Genomic DNA, 18,166 nt, shown 5'->3' with positions numbered 1-18,166 from the left:
TTACACATGTACTCATGACTCTTGTTCTGTATGACAATAAAGGACATACTCCTTCAGTTTAAAACAGAAGTCAGGTTTAGTCCAGACTAGGGGAAAGTACTTGGGCATCGTGGCGCATCTTTAAAAACGGGTCTATTTTATTAAATACGTACCTAGATGTGATTATCGCCAGCCGGGACAGCATTTTCCCTACAGGACCCCGCAGCATTTCTAAGAAAATAACCACGTGGTCTGCTTGATGACGTCAGGCGCTCTGACGCACAACAGAGCGAGTGTTTAAATGCTTTATCATCAGTCCGCCACTAGAGGGCGACCTCACAGCGACGCTCAGGTTTTTTACCTATCCGTATTCCTGAAACTCCCGCCTCAAATCGCCTCTGCTCGCTGCCATTGGCTGGAGGGAAATGTCTAGTCAATCGTATCGAGGAGCAGACAGGGACAGTTTCTCACTTAATGTTTTTATTTGTTTATTTTTCCCCTACAATCTAAAATATAAAACATATTGTGTTGTTTTTAACACTTTTTTGTTTACTAAATAATAACGTGTTTTTCTTCATAGTTTAAATCTCTTTAGTATTAATCTACAATGCAGAATCACTGAATTTAAGAGTTTCAAACTTATATACAGCTACGTTAATTTGTTTATAAACAAAACAAGATTAGAGGATATAACATAAGTGTCAGGAAATATACAAACAATATACAACACTGCTATATACAAAACATGCAAGCGAGAATATACATTTATTAAACGAAAAATAAGAGGTCTAGAAAACTAGAGGATTAGAGGAATTATGGTAAGAAATAACAAGTGATATTGCACATAGGTTAACAGTAAATAAATAGTAGGTCTTAATAAGTGGTGATACATGTCTACATGTAAATACTGATATAGACTGTACAAATTTACCTTGTACACATTAACGATATAATATTTTTTTCCTTTGTATGTTGTGTCTATGGTAGATACTTTTAGTTTGTATACAGCTCTGGAAAAAAATAAGAGATCACTTAAAAACGATGAGTTTCTTTGATTTTACCCAATCTAAAAGCTCTGGAATATAATCAAGAGGAAGATGGATGATCACAAGCCTTTAAACCAAGCTAAACTGCTTGAATTTTCGCATCAGGCATAAAATTATCCAAAAGAAGTGTGTAAGCCTGGTGGAGGAGAACATGCCAAGATGCACGAAAACTGTGATTAAAAACAAGGGTTATTCCACCAAATATTGATTTCTGAACTCTGTGAACTTTGTGAATATGAATTCCAGAGCTGTATGTTGTCTATGTTATACCTTTATTTAGTTTGTATAAATTGTATACATATGATGAATGTACTCACCTGTATACCTGTGTTATTGTTTGCATTGCTTTTATACATTACTATTAGATGATATAATATATAAAACATCCTTGGAGATATAAAAACGTGTCACTCAGTCTTAAAATAAACATTGTTTTGGGGATAATAACGTAGCTTACACCGTCCAAACATAACAAACATCATCGTGACAGTCCTAAAAATGCACAGTCGTATCGTTTTATATGTGTTTCTCACCTAGCTAGCTAGCTAACTAGTATGCTGATGCTGTGGCTGAATAGCTAACCTTGCTGGCTGTGCCTCCATCATGCCTCAGCTCCAGCAGCATCACTCGTTGAGGTCATCACATACGACAAATACTACATGCTGCTGCTGCTGAATGGTAAAGCATGGTGTGGAAAAGCACCGGCAAACCGGCTTAAACACGCTGTTCTTCCTCCTCCTCCTTCACTGATCCTATACACGGCTGTGTTCATTACACATACTGAAATACTGATAGGTAGCTGGATAAGTAGATTGGTAGCTGGGCTGTGTGAAGCAGTGAGTGGTGTGTTTAGAGGGTTAGTTAATTTAGCTATCTGTCTGTGCTGAGCTATTAAACAGTCTACAGCCCCGCCACAATGTCCGCGCGAGCCGGGGCTTCATAATCTTACCTGCAGATCTGAATGGACGGCGAGGCGGCTGGAGAACCGGCGGCAGACATCATGTGCAGCTCGGGTCGACCCCTAGTCTACTAAACTAACTATAACTAGCAGTAATAAAGGGTGATGGAGAGAGAGAGAGAGAGAGAGACAGAGACAGGCAGAGAGACAGATAGAGAGAGAGCTGCTTCTGCAGACCAGCTAGCGAGCTCCGGCTTGGACCAAAGGGGGGGTTTAATAAGGGCGAATCGATTTACAACACACACACTCTCACACACACTAGAGCTCGAGAGGCGTCAGTACCATTGGACACCCAAGTGCTGCTGTTTGTTTGATTTTGTTTTGTTTTTTTTAAGCTCGTGATGCTTAAACCCGTTTCTTAATTCGAAATAATTCAAACTGCGTTTTTAGAACGTCTTCCTGTCTTCCCTGTGCTTCCCGCTCTGTTCTTTATCTTACAAAAAATACCGCGAAATAAAGGCTGCAGAAAACAAGGCGGGCTGAGTTACAGAGTTACAGCGCTGTTTAATATTTTAGATGTTTAAAAGTCTCCTGTTCTCGCATTTTAAACAGAGAGTACAGAGTACAGGCTAGGTTGCGAGTAGAGAGCGATGGATAGGCTAGTCTAGGTCCATAAAGTATAACTCCATCCCAGGGTTTTGTTCCAACTGCCTGGGCGCCTATAGGCAGTTGGAACAAAACCCCGGGATGGATTTGTACTTTCTGAACCTGGACTGATCTATAGGCTTAGCTAAGCTCTATGTTTTACATGGGGTTAGAACAAGGAAGGCTCTTATGTCTCTCAAACACATGCATTACCCCATGTGACCACATGGTGACAGCACAGACCACGTTTTTTTTTCGCTCTGGAAGTTGAACAATTTGAACATTTATCATACTAGTTAGTATGGAGCCCCTAAGGTGACACATTGTAAAATAAATAAATAAATAAAGCGAGGCCACGACTTAAATTATTAAATTATTAAACCTTAGGGGCTCCGTGAGTAAGCACTGTCTCTTAAACGTAAAATCGCAAAGACAGAATTCTTGTTTTGAGACTGTAAAGCCCCAAGTCATGTCTGAATCTAAAGGTTAGTAATCTAACATTACGTTTTTATTGGGCAAAATGCTAACAGCTAATGACAACACCAATTCTTATGTCTAACAGTTAATTCTTCCATTTTAATTCGTATACAGAGATCTTCATAACTACACTGCCTTCTTTTTGAGGGCATATAGTGTTTAATAAGGCATTTTTTGCGTTTCAAACACACGGACAGTTAAACTGATCTGAGATCAGGTCTATATAGTCAATGTAGTATATGTCATTTATTAGAGCAATGGGAATGACAAACTGATCCCAAATCAGAAAAAAAACTGTTCATTCGAAATATCCACAGAAATACTAATTATCAACCATTAGTCCCTTAGCAAATAATGTAGTTTGTCAGGAGACACTCGGCTGTGCATGTATTTTTTTTTTTAAATCCCCCCTTCAGACCTGGCCTTATAGCAAACAAAGGATTGTTATTTATTGTGCATTATATTGAGTAGATAATGCAAGTTACCTATCGATTGTAAATTCTAACTAAAATGTATCTAAGGATTTATAAACCCAAAAAAATATACATCCAAAGATTTTCACTCACAATTGCATTTTTTTTTTTAAATCATCATTTGCCCACACATTTCAACTAATAAAACAGGACACAATAATTGGGTAGCCCATTCCTTTTATTCAAAAGTACTGAGTGTAACATACATATACAACGATATAATCAGCACATCCCTTAAACAGAGACTTTACAATTAAACACATTGTGCTTACATACGACTAATCTGCACAAACTCAGAATACTGAAGCCAAACGTGCAAATGCCTTACATTGAACAACCCGTGGGGTTTTACATAGGCGTTCTCCACAACCCCCACCCATTTAACCCCCCCTCGAAGAGGACTAAACAGAACCGCGTTATTTACAGGCGACGCGCAAGAAGGAATCGAGAAGAAAAGCGACCGTTTCGGACGAACCCGACGAGACCGGCTAAGCAAAGTAGCACAAGTATACAATACTCAGGTGATCGTGACTCGGCTGATCCTGACAGGATCCTGAGTCAACTTATAAAACGTATTAAAACGTATAAAAGCAGGCTGGTACACACCAACCGCATCATCTTTCTTTTTTTTTGAGTCATTATGTACAGTTTTAGTTTGGAGAAAGGTGTCCCGGCTTTGGTGCAGCTACCAAGGCCTCCACACGGGGGCTCCAGAGACCGGGACGACAACGCTTGCCCGGCTTTCACTTCTGGAGACGGTAGCCTGGAGGCTGCGGAGGCGCTGCTGCGGGGTTTGGGGGGTAGCAGGAGCGCCGTGGCCGCTGCAGTGCTGGCACGCCGGGCTGGAGGAGGGCATCGCCCGCTGCATGAACTCGGTCACTCGGCGACCTGCCTCATGGTCTAGGCCGGTGCGCGGGAGTAGCGCTGAGACGCGCTGAAGGCAAGCTTTATAACCTTCTTTATAGTTATCTGCAACATCTGAGGAGAAACAAATGAAAACAGAGGGTTAGATGCTGAACAAACTGGTTAAAAAGTAATAATGGCGTATAAATGAGCTATTAAACTATAATACTCTAATGTTAGAACTGGTTAAGAGCTATAGTATGACAGATATTTACATTTTAAATGATTTAAAGAAGTTTTATTTACCTTTTTTCGGAGTGGCAGGGATATCAGTCAGGAATCTGACGGTCATTTCCAGAATATCAGCTTTTTCAAGCTTGGAATATCGGCATTTCTGAAAAAAAACAAAGCAATAAACGTTGAGCTGAAATCCAAAAACAATCCACAACAGTAAAAAAAGACTTGGGAGCGTTCCAAATCGCACAGATTACTACTGCATTAACTAGGGTATTAAAATAGTACTTTAGTAGCAGTGTGTGGTTTAAAACGCATCCTTTGTAAATATAGAATAATGCCTATATAAATCACTTTGTTTAAACTCTTAACTCACCTCTTTTCCCACCAAAGGGAGGATGAGGGTCTTGAGCTGGTGCAGGCTGTCGTTAATGCGAGCGCGCCTTCTCTTCTCCACCAGCGGTTTGAGGGTCTTTCTGAGCTCGAGCGCTTCTTTCCTCATGGCGACAGTGCTGGGCGGTGCGTGAGGAGTCATGATGCTGGATACTCTTCCGTTCGCTGCGGTGAAGCTTGTGTCGGTGGAGTCGCAGCGCGCGCCTTATATCTGCGCAGAGCGCGTCTCGCCCCGCCCACCAAGCGCGCGGGGTCGCCGAAGTTTGGGCTCGAGAACAATAGAGGGAGCGTTTGAAGTCTGTACACGTCACCAGATTGCAAGCGTGCCTGTGAAATTTGCGTTTGAATTAAATGCGTTTACTAATAACGCTATATCATCTATCGGTTTAGTAAGTGAATAGATATTTTATTTCGTTATTTCGTTTTATTTATTTCAAAGTTCTTGCTATTTTAAATGGTTTAACTTTAACAATGAATGAACCATGTTCATTTTCCCGCCTTATTTTCTATTCAGTTGTGTAACATTTACATTTTAACGAATGAGACAAAATATTGCCATATACACTTTTTTAAATATCTCCAATCAAAGTTTAATGCTTTATAATGCACGGAGTGTTTTTAAACCCAGTATAAATATGTTATACGCTATAATACAGCTTTAAAACTCCAAAGAGACTGTTTTAAAGGCTTTGTCTTTGGCATCTCTTTGTTATTTGCAAACAAGCTCTTTGTGTAAGTATATATCAAATTATAAACCCCAAACCTCACCAGTGTGTGTAAGTTGTTTCTCAGCAACATACTTAAAATGAAATTTCATTTATTTAAACGCGTATATGTTGTATTGTAAACAGCCTACAAAATAACATATACCATATTGTTTATTAAATTCTCCTATGTAGTTGGGTGGGGGTGGGCAAAAAACGGAGGGAAAAACACTGAAAGGATGAAGGTGGGGGTGTTGTCCAACTTTATGGTGGGGTTTGGGGAGGGGGCACGTTTGCACGCGCATCTATAATTTAAATTAATAGCACAGATCCCCAAGCCACGCTATATTTCAAGTAACATCTGCTTGCAAACGTCGATCAACAATAGTTTCAATAGTTTTTTTTTCTTTCTTTCTGACGTACATGCCTATGATGACGTTGTTTAGGATTCGTATTGGTTCACCTGCAGCTTTTGCGCATGGCATGGCGCGCGGGGGGGTGGGGGGGTGGGAGAGGGAGTGTTGGGGGGGGGGGGCTGGAGAATTGGTGGTGTATAGGACACACTCTCATATCCATCACGAACAGACATTTATACATTGTGTTGTATTTGCGTAAGAAGGAAAGGTGCGTTTTTTATGGTTGCGTTTTGGGTGCTTTTGGTTTTACGCACGGCGCACACACCAAACTGAAGCGTTTTTTGAGTCAATCGTCCAGTGTGAACGATCAGATCAGATGCTGATTTGAAGGGTCCGATGATGAAAAGCTTGCACTTTGTTCACTTTAGCATCACTTTTTTAGTTGATTTATTGTTTGTTTGAATTCACTTCAAAGGCTAAAGATAAAGAAGTGTTGTGGACTGGATGGATTTGAAGTACTTCATTTAGATAAACGTATTTTTTAGTTTATTCCAACGTTTTGTCCTCGTTAAGATGAAGATGGAGATGATATGGGTGTGTGAAAGCAGGGAGGGGGGGTTAAGTGGGGGTGAAATGAAAAACCGTCGCATATTTTCAGTTCTGGTCCCCTGAGGCCTCCGTGGGATCCACGCGTCCAGCACGCGCCATGGGCACACCAGATGGCCTATTCCGTGCTTAACACCCCCCTCAGCCCCTCCCCTCCCACCTCCGCGTGCCCGTCGTCTCGCGAAGTTTTTGTGCACGTATAGTTCTTTAGCTTTTTTCCTTTCAAAACAATATTTGGCGTCATCCGAGGCATTGGGTTACAGACGTGGAGACAAAAGCTGAAGCGCTTTGCGTTTGGGTTTGGGGGCTTTTGCGCAACGTGATTGGCTGAGAATGTTTAGGAGGAGGAAAGGGGGAATATGGAATTGGCGTCGCGTGTGTGTCATTAGCAAGCTTTGGAAGCAGATGTTGTTTGGAGAATTAGATTTAAAGAGAGGGGTTTATATATATTTGATAAAATGGTAAAATAGCTTGTTTTAGGGGTTTACGTAGCATTTTGTGGTTATTTGCAGTTTGCGTGATCAAAAATGAGTGTAAATGCATTTTGGATGGAAATAAAACAAGAATGTATCCAAAAAAACACTTTAATGGCTTAAAATGTGATATGTTTTGATATAAATACAATTATAGACTTCCAAAGTGCCCTATAATACTCTAACAACATACAGCATTTAATTAACTTATCATTTATAAAGAAAATGCGAATACACATGCAATCTGCAATCATCTCGAAGCTTTTCTTTGTCTTGTTGGTTGTTTGATCACTCCTTTCTCAGTCGTGCAGTGGGCGTTAATACAATAAATAAATAGTAACGAAGGCTATGAGATTTGTATATATGGATATATACAATTTGGAACCCATTGCTAAAAGCATTTTCATTAAATATTTGCTGTTTAAAATCTTTCAAATACGTTTATTCTGCTGTTCAACAGCAACACGTTCCAAACTACCGATCATAACCGATAGGGGGCGACAAACTCACCTCTTACGATCGAGCAGAAGCGCACAACACGCATCCATCCACTCTGCACGCGCCCCCAGTACTCCCCACGGGGCCCGTAATGACCGAGACCCGTGAGAGCAAGAACTATTTTTTTTGTAGAAGATCGGCGTTCGGTTGGGCCTCTCCTTTGTCCTCTGTAGAGCTGATTAGCGTGGGGTGACCCATCTGCGAACGCTGGACGGGACAGACAGCTTTTGTTTAAGATTTCTGCTGCTGTATGTTGAGAAGGTCCATACAAACGCACGCACACCCACAGCAGGAGAGCGTGCAGCCAGGCTGCAGGACTGTATGTGTTCAGCAAAGAAGATTCCAGAAGCTCATTCCCACTTTCCACATTCCCATTTTCTTCTACCTCTACACTGAGAAAAATAAAGCTCACTAAATGGTTAAGAATTTGGAGAAGTTCTTAATGAAAGTCTGAAGTTTATGTAGGACTTTACACATTTTTTCTGTTGCTTGGCTCTCTCTATATTTGCCTTAACCTTAACAGTCCAGATTTTTTGTCTATTGTCTGCTTGACGTGACACCACTAAATCTTGAGGATTATTATTCAAGCATTCCATACAAATATTTAATGTCTGATAAAGAGCATTACTGAAAAACATAATTGTAATGTAATTGGCTCTTTCCAAACCTTAAGTTTCATTATGTTTGTCTAGTTTTTATATCTATTTTCAAACATGCAGAATTTGGGTTGATTCCTGTTACTAATCTCTGTAATTATTAAGTGAGGTAGAGAGAAAACATGCAAGTTTTCCAAGTATTCTGTAGGAGATTTTAAAGCCCTCAAATGTTTAGAGTGTAAATAACTTACTTTACTGCAGAAAAAAAGGGTTTTGTATCACCTACACCTGTAGCCCGTATACGGGACAAGGCATTTTAAGGAGTTTAAAGCCTTAGAGTTTTTAGAGTTATAAAACATAAGACCCAATTTTGTTCCCTAAAAATCATTTTTAGTGGTGTCTGTTTGGTAAAGATTGTTAAGGATCCTTAAATCTTGAAAGGTGCTTCAAAGGCTTTATCTTAAAAATGTTTCTTTAGAAAACCAAAGTCTAAAAATCAAAGAAAAAAAAATCAAAGAGTGCCTACACTTAAAGTCTTTTAAAAGGGTTATTGTCACAGTAAACCCTCTGTTTATTCCCTAAAAGACCGTTTTAGGAGATCTGTGAAGAAAGAAAAATTAAGGATGTGGAGGTGAAGATTATTTTCACCTTTAAAGTCACCTAAATCTCAAACATCTCTATCACAGAATTGGGTACTTTAGTGAACCAAAATTTGTTCTTCATTGGCACAGTTTTAAAGAGCCATTTGAACATGTTTGCCTTTGAGCCTGCTATCTTAAGAAAGTTGTTCTAAAATCATGTTTAGTTTCTTTTTTTTTTTTTACCTTTATTTTGCCTTAAGGTCCAAAATGATCCACCACCATGTTTCACAGCAGATTTAATTACATTTTTTCCAGGTCGAAATTGAATGCCTTTGAGTTGAGTGATGCTAACATTTGAGAAAGTGAAACAATACCTTTGTTTATAATTTTAGAAAAGCTGTTCACCCATCAGGGTACACAGGATTGTCTTTGGGTCATTTTAACCTCAAGGTGCCATATTCAAAATATATTGTCTTATGCAAAGAGAAACACTTAGTTACACTGTACAATGAAATTTTTACTTTCACTTTTCCCCAGACTACAAACACTAACAATTACATTATACATTCTAATTGATTTGTATTTGTATAGAACAATGCAAATACACTGCCACCAAAATAAAACCTCACACACACTAATCATTTGTTGGACCACCTTTAGCTTTGATTGCAGCACACATTTGCTGTCGCACTGTTTCGATAAGCTTTTGCAATGTCACAAGATTTATTTCAATCCAGTGTTGCATTCATTTTTCACCAAGATCTTGCAGCAGCATTGATGATGGTAGAGTCTGACCGCTGTACAAAGCTTCTCCAGCACATCTCAAAGATTCTCAGTGAGGTTAAGGTCTGGACTCTGTGGTGAACAATCCATGTGTGAAAATGATGATGTCATGCTCCCTGAATCACTCTTTCACTAATCCAGCCTCATGAATCCTGATATTATCATCTTGGAATATGCCTGAAAAAAATCCATTGATGGAATAATCTGGTCTATATTCAGTATATTCAGGTAGAGTCAGCTGACCTCATTCTTCCAGCACATACTGTTGCTGAACCTAGACCTGCAGACCAACTGCAGCATCAACCCCACATCATTTACTTACTTAAATCTAGATGAAGACTTTTTTTTATTTGGCCAGGCAGTGTATATATGCTATATACTACACAGTCTGTGTGTGTTATAAGTAAGGCATGTTTAAAGGATGAAAGTGCAGGACATGAGTACACTGTGCAATATAAATGAAAAAAGACAGTGAAATGTGCATTATTAGTAATAAGACAAAACAGTGCACTACTGTGTAATAGCAGCTAAAAGAGACTCAGATCTTATACATAAATACATGTACATAATGCAATACATATACAAGTGATGCATGGAAATGACTAGTGTATTGTGCAAAGTGTGTCTGGTATGTTCTAGTAGTCATCTCATGGGAGAATGACCTGCATTACTGGCCAGATGCTTATGTCCGAGGAGAATGAGGTAAATTGGTGGTTGGAGGAATGGCCATTGGGTGCGAGGTGTTCAAGAGTCTTGTAATCCAGTGATCCATGATTTCACACTCCTGTAAGACTGTGCTAACATTTCCAGCATTCCCAACTACAGAAGAGACCACTTCAGTTTCTGAATCAGTTTCTCTTATTTTGCTATTTATAGGTTTATGTTTGAGTAAAATGAACATTGTTGTTATTTGCAGAAAATGAGAAATAAAATGCTGAAATAACAAAAAAAAATGCAGAGCTTTCAGACCTCAAATAATGCAAAGACAACAGGTTTATATTCATAAAAATTTAAGAGTTCAGAAATCAATATTTAGTGGAATAACCCTGTTCTTTATGCATCTTAGCATGTTCTCCTCCACCAGTCTTACACACTGCTTTTGGATAACTTTATGCCACTCGTGGTGCAAACAATCAAGCAGTTCAGCTTTGTTTGATGGCTTGTGATCATCCATCTTCCTCAATTTGGTTAAATCAGGGAAAAACATCATCATTAAGTGGTCTCATTTATTTACAAAGCTGTATATCACATTGTAGAAAGATGTAATGCAGTGCAAATTGGGGTAAAAATAAATGGTTTTTGACTTTGAAAACCTGTACAGAGAGGATCTTAAAATTGAAAAGGTTCATATATTTATAACAGTTGGCTAACTCTCAAGACTTGACTTTCATTTGAATTGTAATACTCTGGTAGCATAATATAGTGTGATGTGATTTCCAAGCTGTGTAGTACCAAAAGTTTGTTTTATGGAAATCAGTATTAGGATAATATAAACAGAATTCTGAATCAGATATAAAAGAAAACAAAACAAAGAATCTGGTATCCACTCACAATTGGTTCATCTAGTCAATATGTTGGGTGTGGAAAATGTTGCTTAAGGTGAAAATGTAGAACTTTGGGTTGATTTCAAGGCTTGTGGTGGTGCTTCCAGTCAGCAGTGGTGAGTACCTACAAACAGTGGTCCAAGCACAGTCAAACTACAAACCAGCAACCAAAGCTTAATGAGATATGATGCCAATGCCTGGGTTGAAACAACAGAAAAGGGCTGCCAGAATTGTTGTTCCCAGAAACGTTTAACATCCTATATTCCAAAGATCACAGGACAATGTTTTGTCAGTAGAATGTTTGGTTCATTAGTGTGTTTTGTTTCTTTGTGGAAACATCTGACATAATAGGATGAAATTGCAAAATATGTAACACAAGGACATTAAAGAGGTCCACAAATAAAAAGTACAACAGTGGTTTCATTAATTGTAATGTGAAACGTGTTTGGTGTAAAGTAAAAGAGCTGGGTGGTACCATCAGTGTTGGGATCAGTTTTTGTTTGGACAAGGTCTGAGACATTCTTACCAAACAGGCTTTAAGCATGTCAGCAACCATAATTAGGAAATATCAGCTAAATCAAAATTTTCCAAGCTTTATATTATATTATATTATATTATATTATATTATATTATTCTCTGTAGTGTCATTGTTCCATTTTGCACATTCCTTGCACGCTTGCACTTTATGTTGTCTATTGTATTGTAATTCCATATAGCACCACGGTTTTGAAGGAATGTAATTTAATTGCACTGTGTACCTTGCATCTATGTACAGATGTGATGACAATAAAAGCCTCTTGACTCGAATTATTAAACCTTATACTAACATTCATCGACATGTAGCTTTCTGCAGTCCCTAAAAAAAGGAATCATTGCTCACCAAACAAGAGAAGATTTAAAGAAGAGTCAAAATAGTCTAAATGTATCTTCAGCTTGTGATTTCTAGCATAGTATTTATTTAAGGTGTTATACAAGTTTAGATTAAGGGATATCTCAGTTTAAGCAATTTAGAATATTTTTTTTCCTGCACCCTGTAAAATATGACCAGTGTCACTGGCTGCAGCACAACCCAAAAATATCATAGATTCACCCAAGGCTTCACAGTTGGGAAGGCGTTCTTTTCATGAAAGATGGCTAATTCGTTTTTCTCAACTTTTCTTTTCTGATTCTGTTCCAAAAAGGGTTTAACTTAATCATGATGCACAGCAGGTACCAGGAGTTCTCTCCAACTATTTTGTTTATGTCCCAGATCTCACTCACTTTGACCTCCATTGTTCCTGAACTGACATTTCTTAAACAAGCTGTGCATCCAATATGACCAAACAATATTTTGAAGTTTAAGCCTTTTGCAATGAAGAGTATTGAAAGACTTATTTATATAAAAGCATTGTTGTTTTTTGCCACTAAGTCTGTAAAAGGCGACACTGATGATCTGATGATTGGGATTTTTGTTATTTTTGCTATGAAGGAAAAAGAGCCACGTTAGTTTTGATGGAAATTCTGTCAAAAACCTTTTTATCTTCAAAACAGCAACAAATAAAGGAGAAAAAAAATCCATCTTAAATATTTTTCTGAATTCTTTTAGAACTTTTGTATTGGTCCTGAAGCTTATTGTGTGTGAGATACAAGGTTTTTTGTCTGACAAAGATTATACGTTTAGAAAATATATTTATATTTGTATACATTTTATTTTATGTGGCTGTTTTTTTCAAGCAATATGCTTTTATGATTAACCTAACCAGGACATTTCATTAACGATCCATTAAAGTTCCATTAAGGTTCATTTTTATTGTTTTCTTTTTAGGTATCTTTTATTTTGTTTACTTCCTGATTAGTTTAATATAACACACTAAACTAGCACTTTGAAGAAAGCTTAACACAATTCACACTTATCATCGCTGTGAAATGTTTATATTATATATTACATTTTTTACATACTAAACCCAAATTTTACTTTATTACTTTATAACTCAAAACTCATATTTGTCTTCTTAGTGATAACCCTAGATCTTCTTTACCTCATCATGACTGCCTCAAAATAATAATGCATAAATGTAACGACAATGAGCCAAACATCAGTTCATAACAACACTTGTTTTATACTTTTCGAAAGTATACACATCATCTTTCTTTCTCTTTCTTTCTACTTTATAAAAAACATTTTCCTCCCCTGTTTGCCATTGTCTCACATTCTGTACTCTCAGACCCCCTGAACCATAATCCCGTGTCAGAGGGGGTTTGTGACTGGGTATTTTGGAGGCACGCTGGATCAGATGTAGTGGGGGAGGGGGGTGATGTCTGCTGGGGTGATATCTTATAGATGCAGTAGGCTTAGATTCAACAAAGAAGCCATTCAGAACATTGTACACTGGAAACATATTGAAACAATGAAATCTGCTTTTGTTAAAAAATAGTATTGATATTTAAATTTTAAAGCCCATTACTTTCATGAATTAACACATTTCCTTAACATAAAAACATTTTTAAAAGTTGCACACGACAATCAAAGAAAACAACAAAAAAGGGGACAACGAAAGAAAGAGAAGTAATGGACAAAGAAAACAAAAGCTAAAACGTGAAAAAAACAGTGTACAGTTTTTGTGTTTGATGTTGAGAAAATGCAATAAATTAATAAAGTATACCCACATACACAGAAGAAAAGATTGAAAAGCTATATTATTAAGTTAAACAAACAGTTATATTATTGTAAATAGACAAAAGGGCAGTGGACCTGAGAGAGAACCTTGGGGAATCACTTAGGAGAAGTGGTGGGCTTGTACAGTTCCACAGTTCCACGGTTCTAAGCCTTAGCAGAATGTTACACAAAGAGTAACACAAGCTGTCTCAAAAGCTGCACTCAACTGCACAGTAGAATGGGAACTTTAAGAGCCTCTCGCTTTGCAGGATTTGCTGAATTATTTATATCTATGAACAGGCCTGTTTTGGAGCTCTGGAAGTGTTGGAGTTCAGACTGAAGAAAGAAGATAAAGCTGGCAAAAATATATACAAGATAAGTTTTTGTATTATGGTATTATTAGTTAATGTTTTTAATATAATAAACAAACAAAAGAAGAAGAAGTAGAATATGCATAAAATTAATTTATTGTTGATAAAGGCATCACATTTACTTTTGTAATGTACTATTGTACTATTGCTTCCAACAGGGTTTGCTTCTGGCAACAGGGGTTACAGACAATACCTGCGAAAAACAATTAATTTCCACAATACAATACATTTCCACAACCCTTGTTTTCAGAAATATGTGTTTATTTAACAGACATTCTCTGTAAGAAGTACTAATATAATTTGTGCTTTTAACATATTGTCACAGGAGCCAAACACAGGTCAGACAAGCATGGATACAATAATTATGGTAATGGTTTATTAAATGAGGACCTTAATAGATAAGAGTAGTCAAAAGCAGGCAGAGCAAAGAGCAAAATTGCAGCATAAATAAACATCCAGAGTACCAGAGTGTTTACAGGCAGGAGGTCATAAACAGATAATCAAAAACAGAACAAAATGGCAAGACAAAGGCATGGTCAATAACAAAAATGGGTCAGAACTGAAAGAAGCTAACAAACAAAAGTGGTCAAAAAGGAAAAAAGGGTCAGCAACAACAGAGAAAACGTCAAAACACAAGAGAAACACAAGGAATAAAAGCTATGTAAAATAGGTTTAATATGTGGGCAAGGACTGAGTGAATGTGATGACTATTTATTTAGTGCAGAGTCCAGGTGAGTGCAATCAGCAGGAGGGAGAACCGGATCGCTGATGAGTCATGTGATCCGGCATGTCAAGAGTGTTGAGTGCAGGTGTATCATGGGAAAAATGGGAAGAAATTGTCACACATATTGTGACAATAGCATAGAATAGCATTTTGTTCATATTTATACTTGCATTGCAACACTGTTGACAAATAAATACAATAGGTACTGCTTTTGTTTGAGTAACTGTTTCTTACTGTCCAAAAAAGGCTTTTCTTTTTTCTACAATTTTAGGTATTGCTGATTATTTGATTGCATCCAGCAACGATTAACCATAAGGTTATAAGATTGCATGATGATTATCATCCCACTCCATCCCCAGCTCCCCAACTCATTCCAAAAAAATGGGATCGACCACAATGATTTCCAAGAATACAGTTCCACTGCTCCACAGCTAAATGCTGGGGGGTTGGGAGTATAAAGCCCTCTGGTCCATGCCTGTAAATTAGGCATAGTGCCCATGGGTTCATTTATATCTGCTTCAGAAGGTCCTATTTTGTAGGCAGTACTTCTCTTCAGAGGCTGTATAAGCTATGTCAGCAATGGGTGCTACTTATGGTAGCGAAATGCTTTTGTTGCATGGGGTGTCCACAAACAATGTATAGTAGACATTTAGTTTACATGCAGTATTCAAGTCAGTGGTTGTGAAAGTAGTCTGAAGGTTCGTATTGTGGTGTCAGAAGAGAAAAGCTTTGACTGGGATAACCAGCTGCTGTTCCCCTCCCCCATCAGAGCAGGGGGCTGTCAGAGGCTTGGTTTTGGTTAGCTAGGGTATGGTTCTGTATGGATTTTGTCAGTTTTACTGCAGGGAAGGAGTTAAAGAAGATGAAACAGAGCAAGGTTTTATTTATATTGTTGCATATTTTAAGATCATGAACTTTAATTAATTTACTACAATCAGTCCTGGAAAAAATAAGAAACCACTTCGGTTTCTGAATCAGTTTTTCTGATCTTGCTATTTATAGGTATATGTTTAAGTAAAATGATCACTGTTGTTCTATAAACTATGGACAACATTTCTCCCAAATTCCAAATAAAAATACTTTAATTTAGAGCATTTATTTACAGAAAATAAGAAATGTCTGAAATAACAAAAAATATGCAGAGCTTTCAGACCTCAAATAATGCAAAGAAAACAAGTTAATATTAATACATTTTTAAGAGTTCAGAAAATCAATATTTGGTGGAATAACCCTGTTTTTTAATGACAGATTTCATGCATCCTGGCATATTCTCCTCCACCAGTCTAACACACTGCTTTTGGATAACTTTATGCCACTCCTGGCGCAAAAAGTCATCCATTTGTGATCATCCAACTTCCTCTTAATTATATTCCAGAGGTTTATAATTTGGTATAATCTAAGAAACTTTTTATTTTTAAGTGGTCTCTTATTTTTTTCCTGAGCTGGATACAGTGGCGTGAAAAAGTATTTGCCCACTTACAGATTTTATTTTGTATTTTGTCATACTTACATTTTTCTAATAATCAAACAAACTAAATATCAGACAAATATAACCTGAGTAAATATCAACACTTTTTTAATGATGATTTCATTTATTAAGGGGAAAAAATATCCAAACCAATCCAGCCCTTTGTAAAAAAAAAATGTTTGCCCCTCATAAATTCACTGTAATAATTCACACTTTTTGGAAAGCTGAGTTTAATTTCACTAACCACAACTAGGCCTGATTACTGCCAGAATTGTAGAATCAAAAAATAACTAGATAAATAAATAACTGATAATAAATAAAACCTGTCTGACCACATGAAGCAGGATAAAAGATGGGAAAACAAAATTATTGACATCTTTTAGTCTGGAAAAGGCTACAAAGTAATTTTTAAAGCTTTGTGACTTCAGCGGACCAGTGAGAGTTATTATTTACATTTGAAGAAAACATGGGACACTGGTGAACCTTCGCAGGAGTGGCTAGCCAACCAAAATTATTTAAAAAGGGCATGAACAACTCATCCAGGAGGTCACAAAAGACCCCAGAACAACATCTAGAAAACCACAGGCCTTACCTGCTTCAGTTAAGGTCAGTGTTAGATTCAATAATGAGAAAGAGACTGGCCGAAAAAGGGTCTCCATGGGAGAGTTCCAAGGCAAAAACACTGCTGAGAAAAAATAACACAAAGGCCCATCTCACATTTGCCAAAAAACATCTTGATGATCCCACAACTTTTTGGAAGCTGTGTATCCTGTTACATCTGACGTAAAACTAACATATGATTTATGAAAAACAACATCATACTGAACAGGAAACATGGTGGTGGTAGTGTGATGGCTGCTTCAGGGCCTGGACAACGGTCTGTAATTCTGCTGACCAGGAACAACTGCAATTATGCATTTGTGATAGTCTTTTTATAGTGTTGTGGAAGAATATTGGCCGCCTCTTTCTTGCGGAATTGTTTTAATTCTGCCATGAATGGCATAAACTGCCTGTTTAAGTTCATGATGTGGACTTGCTGGTGTGCTTCGAATCATTGTCCTGCTGCAGAACTCAAGTACACCTGAGCTTAAGGTCACAAACTAAGAGCATCAGACCATCACACTACCACCACCATGTTATACTTTAGTATGATGTTCCTTTTCTGAAATTATGTGTTAGTTTTTTAGCAGATTTAAAAAGAGACACACCTTCCAAAAAGTTTCACTTTTGACATGTCAGTCCAAAAAATATTTACCCAAATTTTGGGGGTTGTCAAGATATTTCTTAGCAAATGTGAGGTGGGCTTTGTGTTATTTTTGATTAGCAGTGTTTTTTTCTTGGAATTTTGCTCAGTATCTTTATTATAATTGTATTATTAACACTATTAAGACCTTAACTGAGGCAAGGTAGGCCCTGTAGTTCTTTAAATGTTGTTCTGGGTCCTTTTGGGACCTCCTGGATGAGTTGTCCATGTCTTTTTGTGTAACTTTGATAGACTAGTCACTCCTGGGAAGGTTCACCACTGTTCCATCTTTTCTCCATTTGTGAATAATCCCAAAAGCTTTTTAAAACCACTTTGTAATCTTTTTCAAGCTGATAGATGATCAATGGCTTTGTTTTCTCATCTGTTTTTAAATTTTTCAAATCGGGGCATGTTTTGGTTTTTGCCGTCATGGTGTCAGACAGGTTCTATTTAAGTGATTTCTTAATTCTACAGGTCTGGCAGTCATCAGGCCTGGTTGTGGTTAGTGTAATTGAACTCAACTTTAAAAAAAAAAAAGTTAAACACACTTACTTTTTGGGGGAATGTTCAGATGTATTTTTCCCCTTAATAAATGA

General features: G+C 37.5%; 2 protein-coding genes and 1 long non-coding RNA gene across 5 annotated transcripts in view; 1 reads left to right on the top strand and 2 right to left on the bottom strand.

The window, feature by feature from the left end:
- Positions 1–2,195, bottom strand: part of acot7 (acyl-CoA thioesterase 7) — a 184,381-nt gene extending 182,186 nt beyond the window's left edge. For 2 of the 3 annotated variants that reach the window (XM_007247939.3, XM_007247941.3), the window contains exon 1: positions 153–240. In XM_007247939.3, the coding sequence (XP_007248001.3) occupies positions 153–208 (56 nt within the window). In that variant the 5' untranslated portion in view covers positions 209–240. Of the gene's footprint in view, positions 1–152; positions 241–1,974 lie in introns of those variants that run through there. The other variant, XM_007247940.4, reaches the window with a different exon arrangement.
- The window catches only part of LOC111192688 (uncharacterized), a 55,110-nt gene that overhangs the window by 19,610 nt on the left and 17,334 nt on the right, over positions 1–18,166 (top strand). The window lies entirely within an intron of this gene.
- On the bottom strand, positions 3,679–5,170 carry hes2.2 (hes family bHLH transcription factor 2, tandem duplicate 2). The gene is made up of 3 exons (XM_007247938.4): positions 4,972–5,170; positions 4,668–4,755; positions 3,679–4,496 (listed from the first exon to the last, which is right to left on the bottom strand). Exons 1-3 carry the CDS (start codon positions 5,128–5,130, stop codon positions 4,204–4,206), a joined length of 540 nt encoding a protein of 179 aa, XP_007248000.2. The 5' UTR covers positions 5,131–5,170; the 3' UTR covers positions 3,679–4,203.

Source organism: Astyanax mexicanus, chromosome 12 (assembly GCF_023375975.1).
Source record: "Astyanax mexicanus isolate ESR-SI-001 chromosome 12, AstMex3_surface, whole genome shotgun sequence".
In the NCBI taxonomy this organism is placed as follows: Eukaryota; Metazoa; Chordata; class Actinopteri; order Characiformes; family Acestrorhamphidae; genus Astyanax; species Astyanax mexicanus.
This window is presented reverse-complemented; position numbering and strand designations above follow the sequence as displayed.

Coding starts and splice junctions, on each gene's coding strand:
- hes2.2 (XM_007247938.4), bottom strand. CDS start 5,130: ATGACTCCTCACGCACCGCCCAGCACTGTCGCCATGAGGAAAGAAGCG. Junction 4,756..4,971: donor TCCCTTTGGTGGGAAAAGAG/GTGAGTTAAGAG, acceptor GTTTTTTTTCAG/AAATGCCGATATTCCAAGCT. Junction 4,497..4,667: donor CCCTGCCACTCCGAAAAAAG/GTAAATAAAACT, acceptor GTTTCTCCTCAG/ATGTTGCAGATAACTATAAA.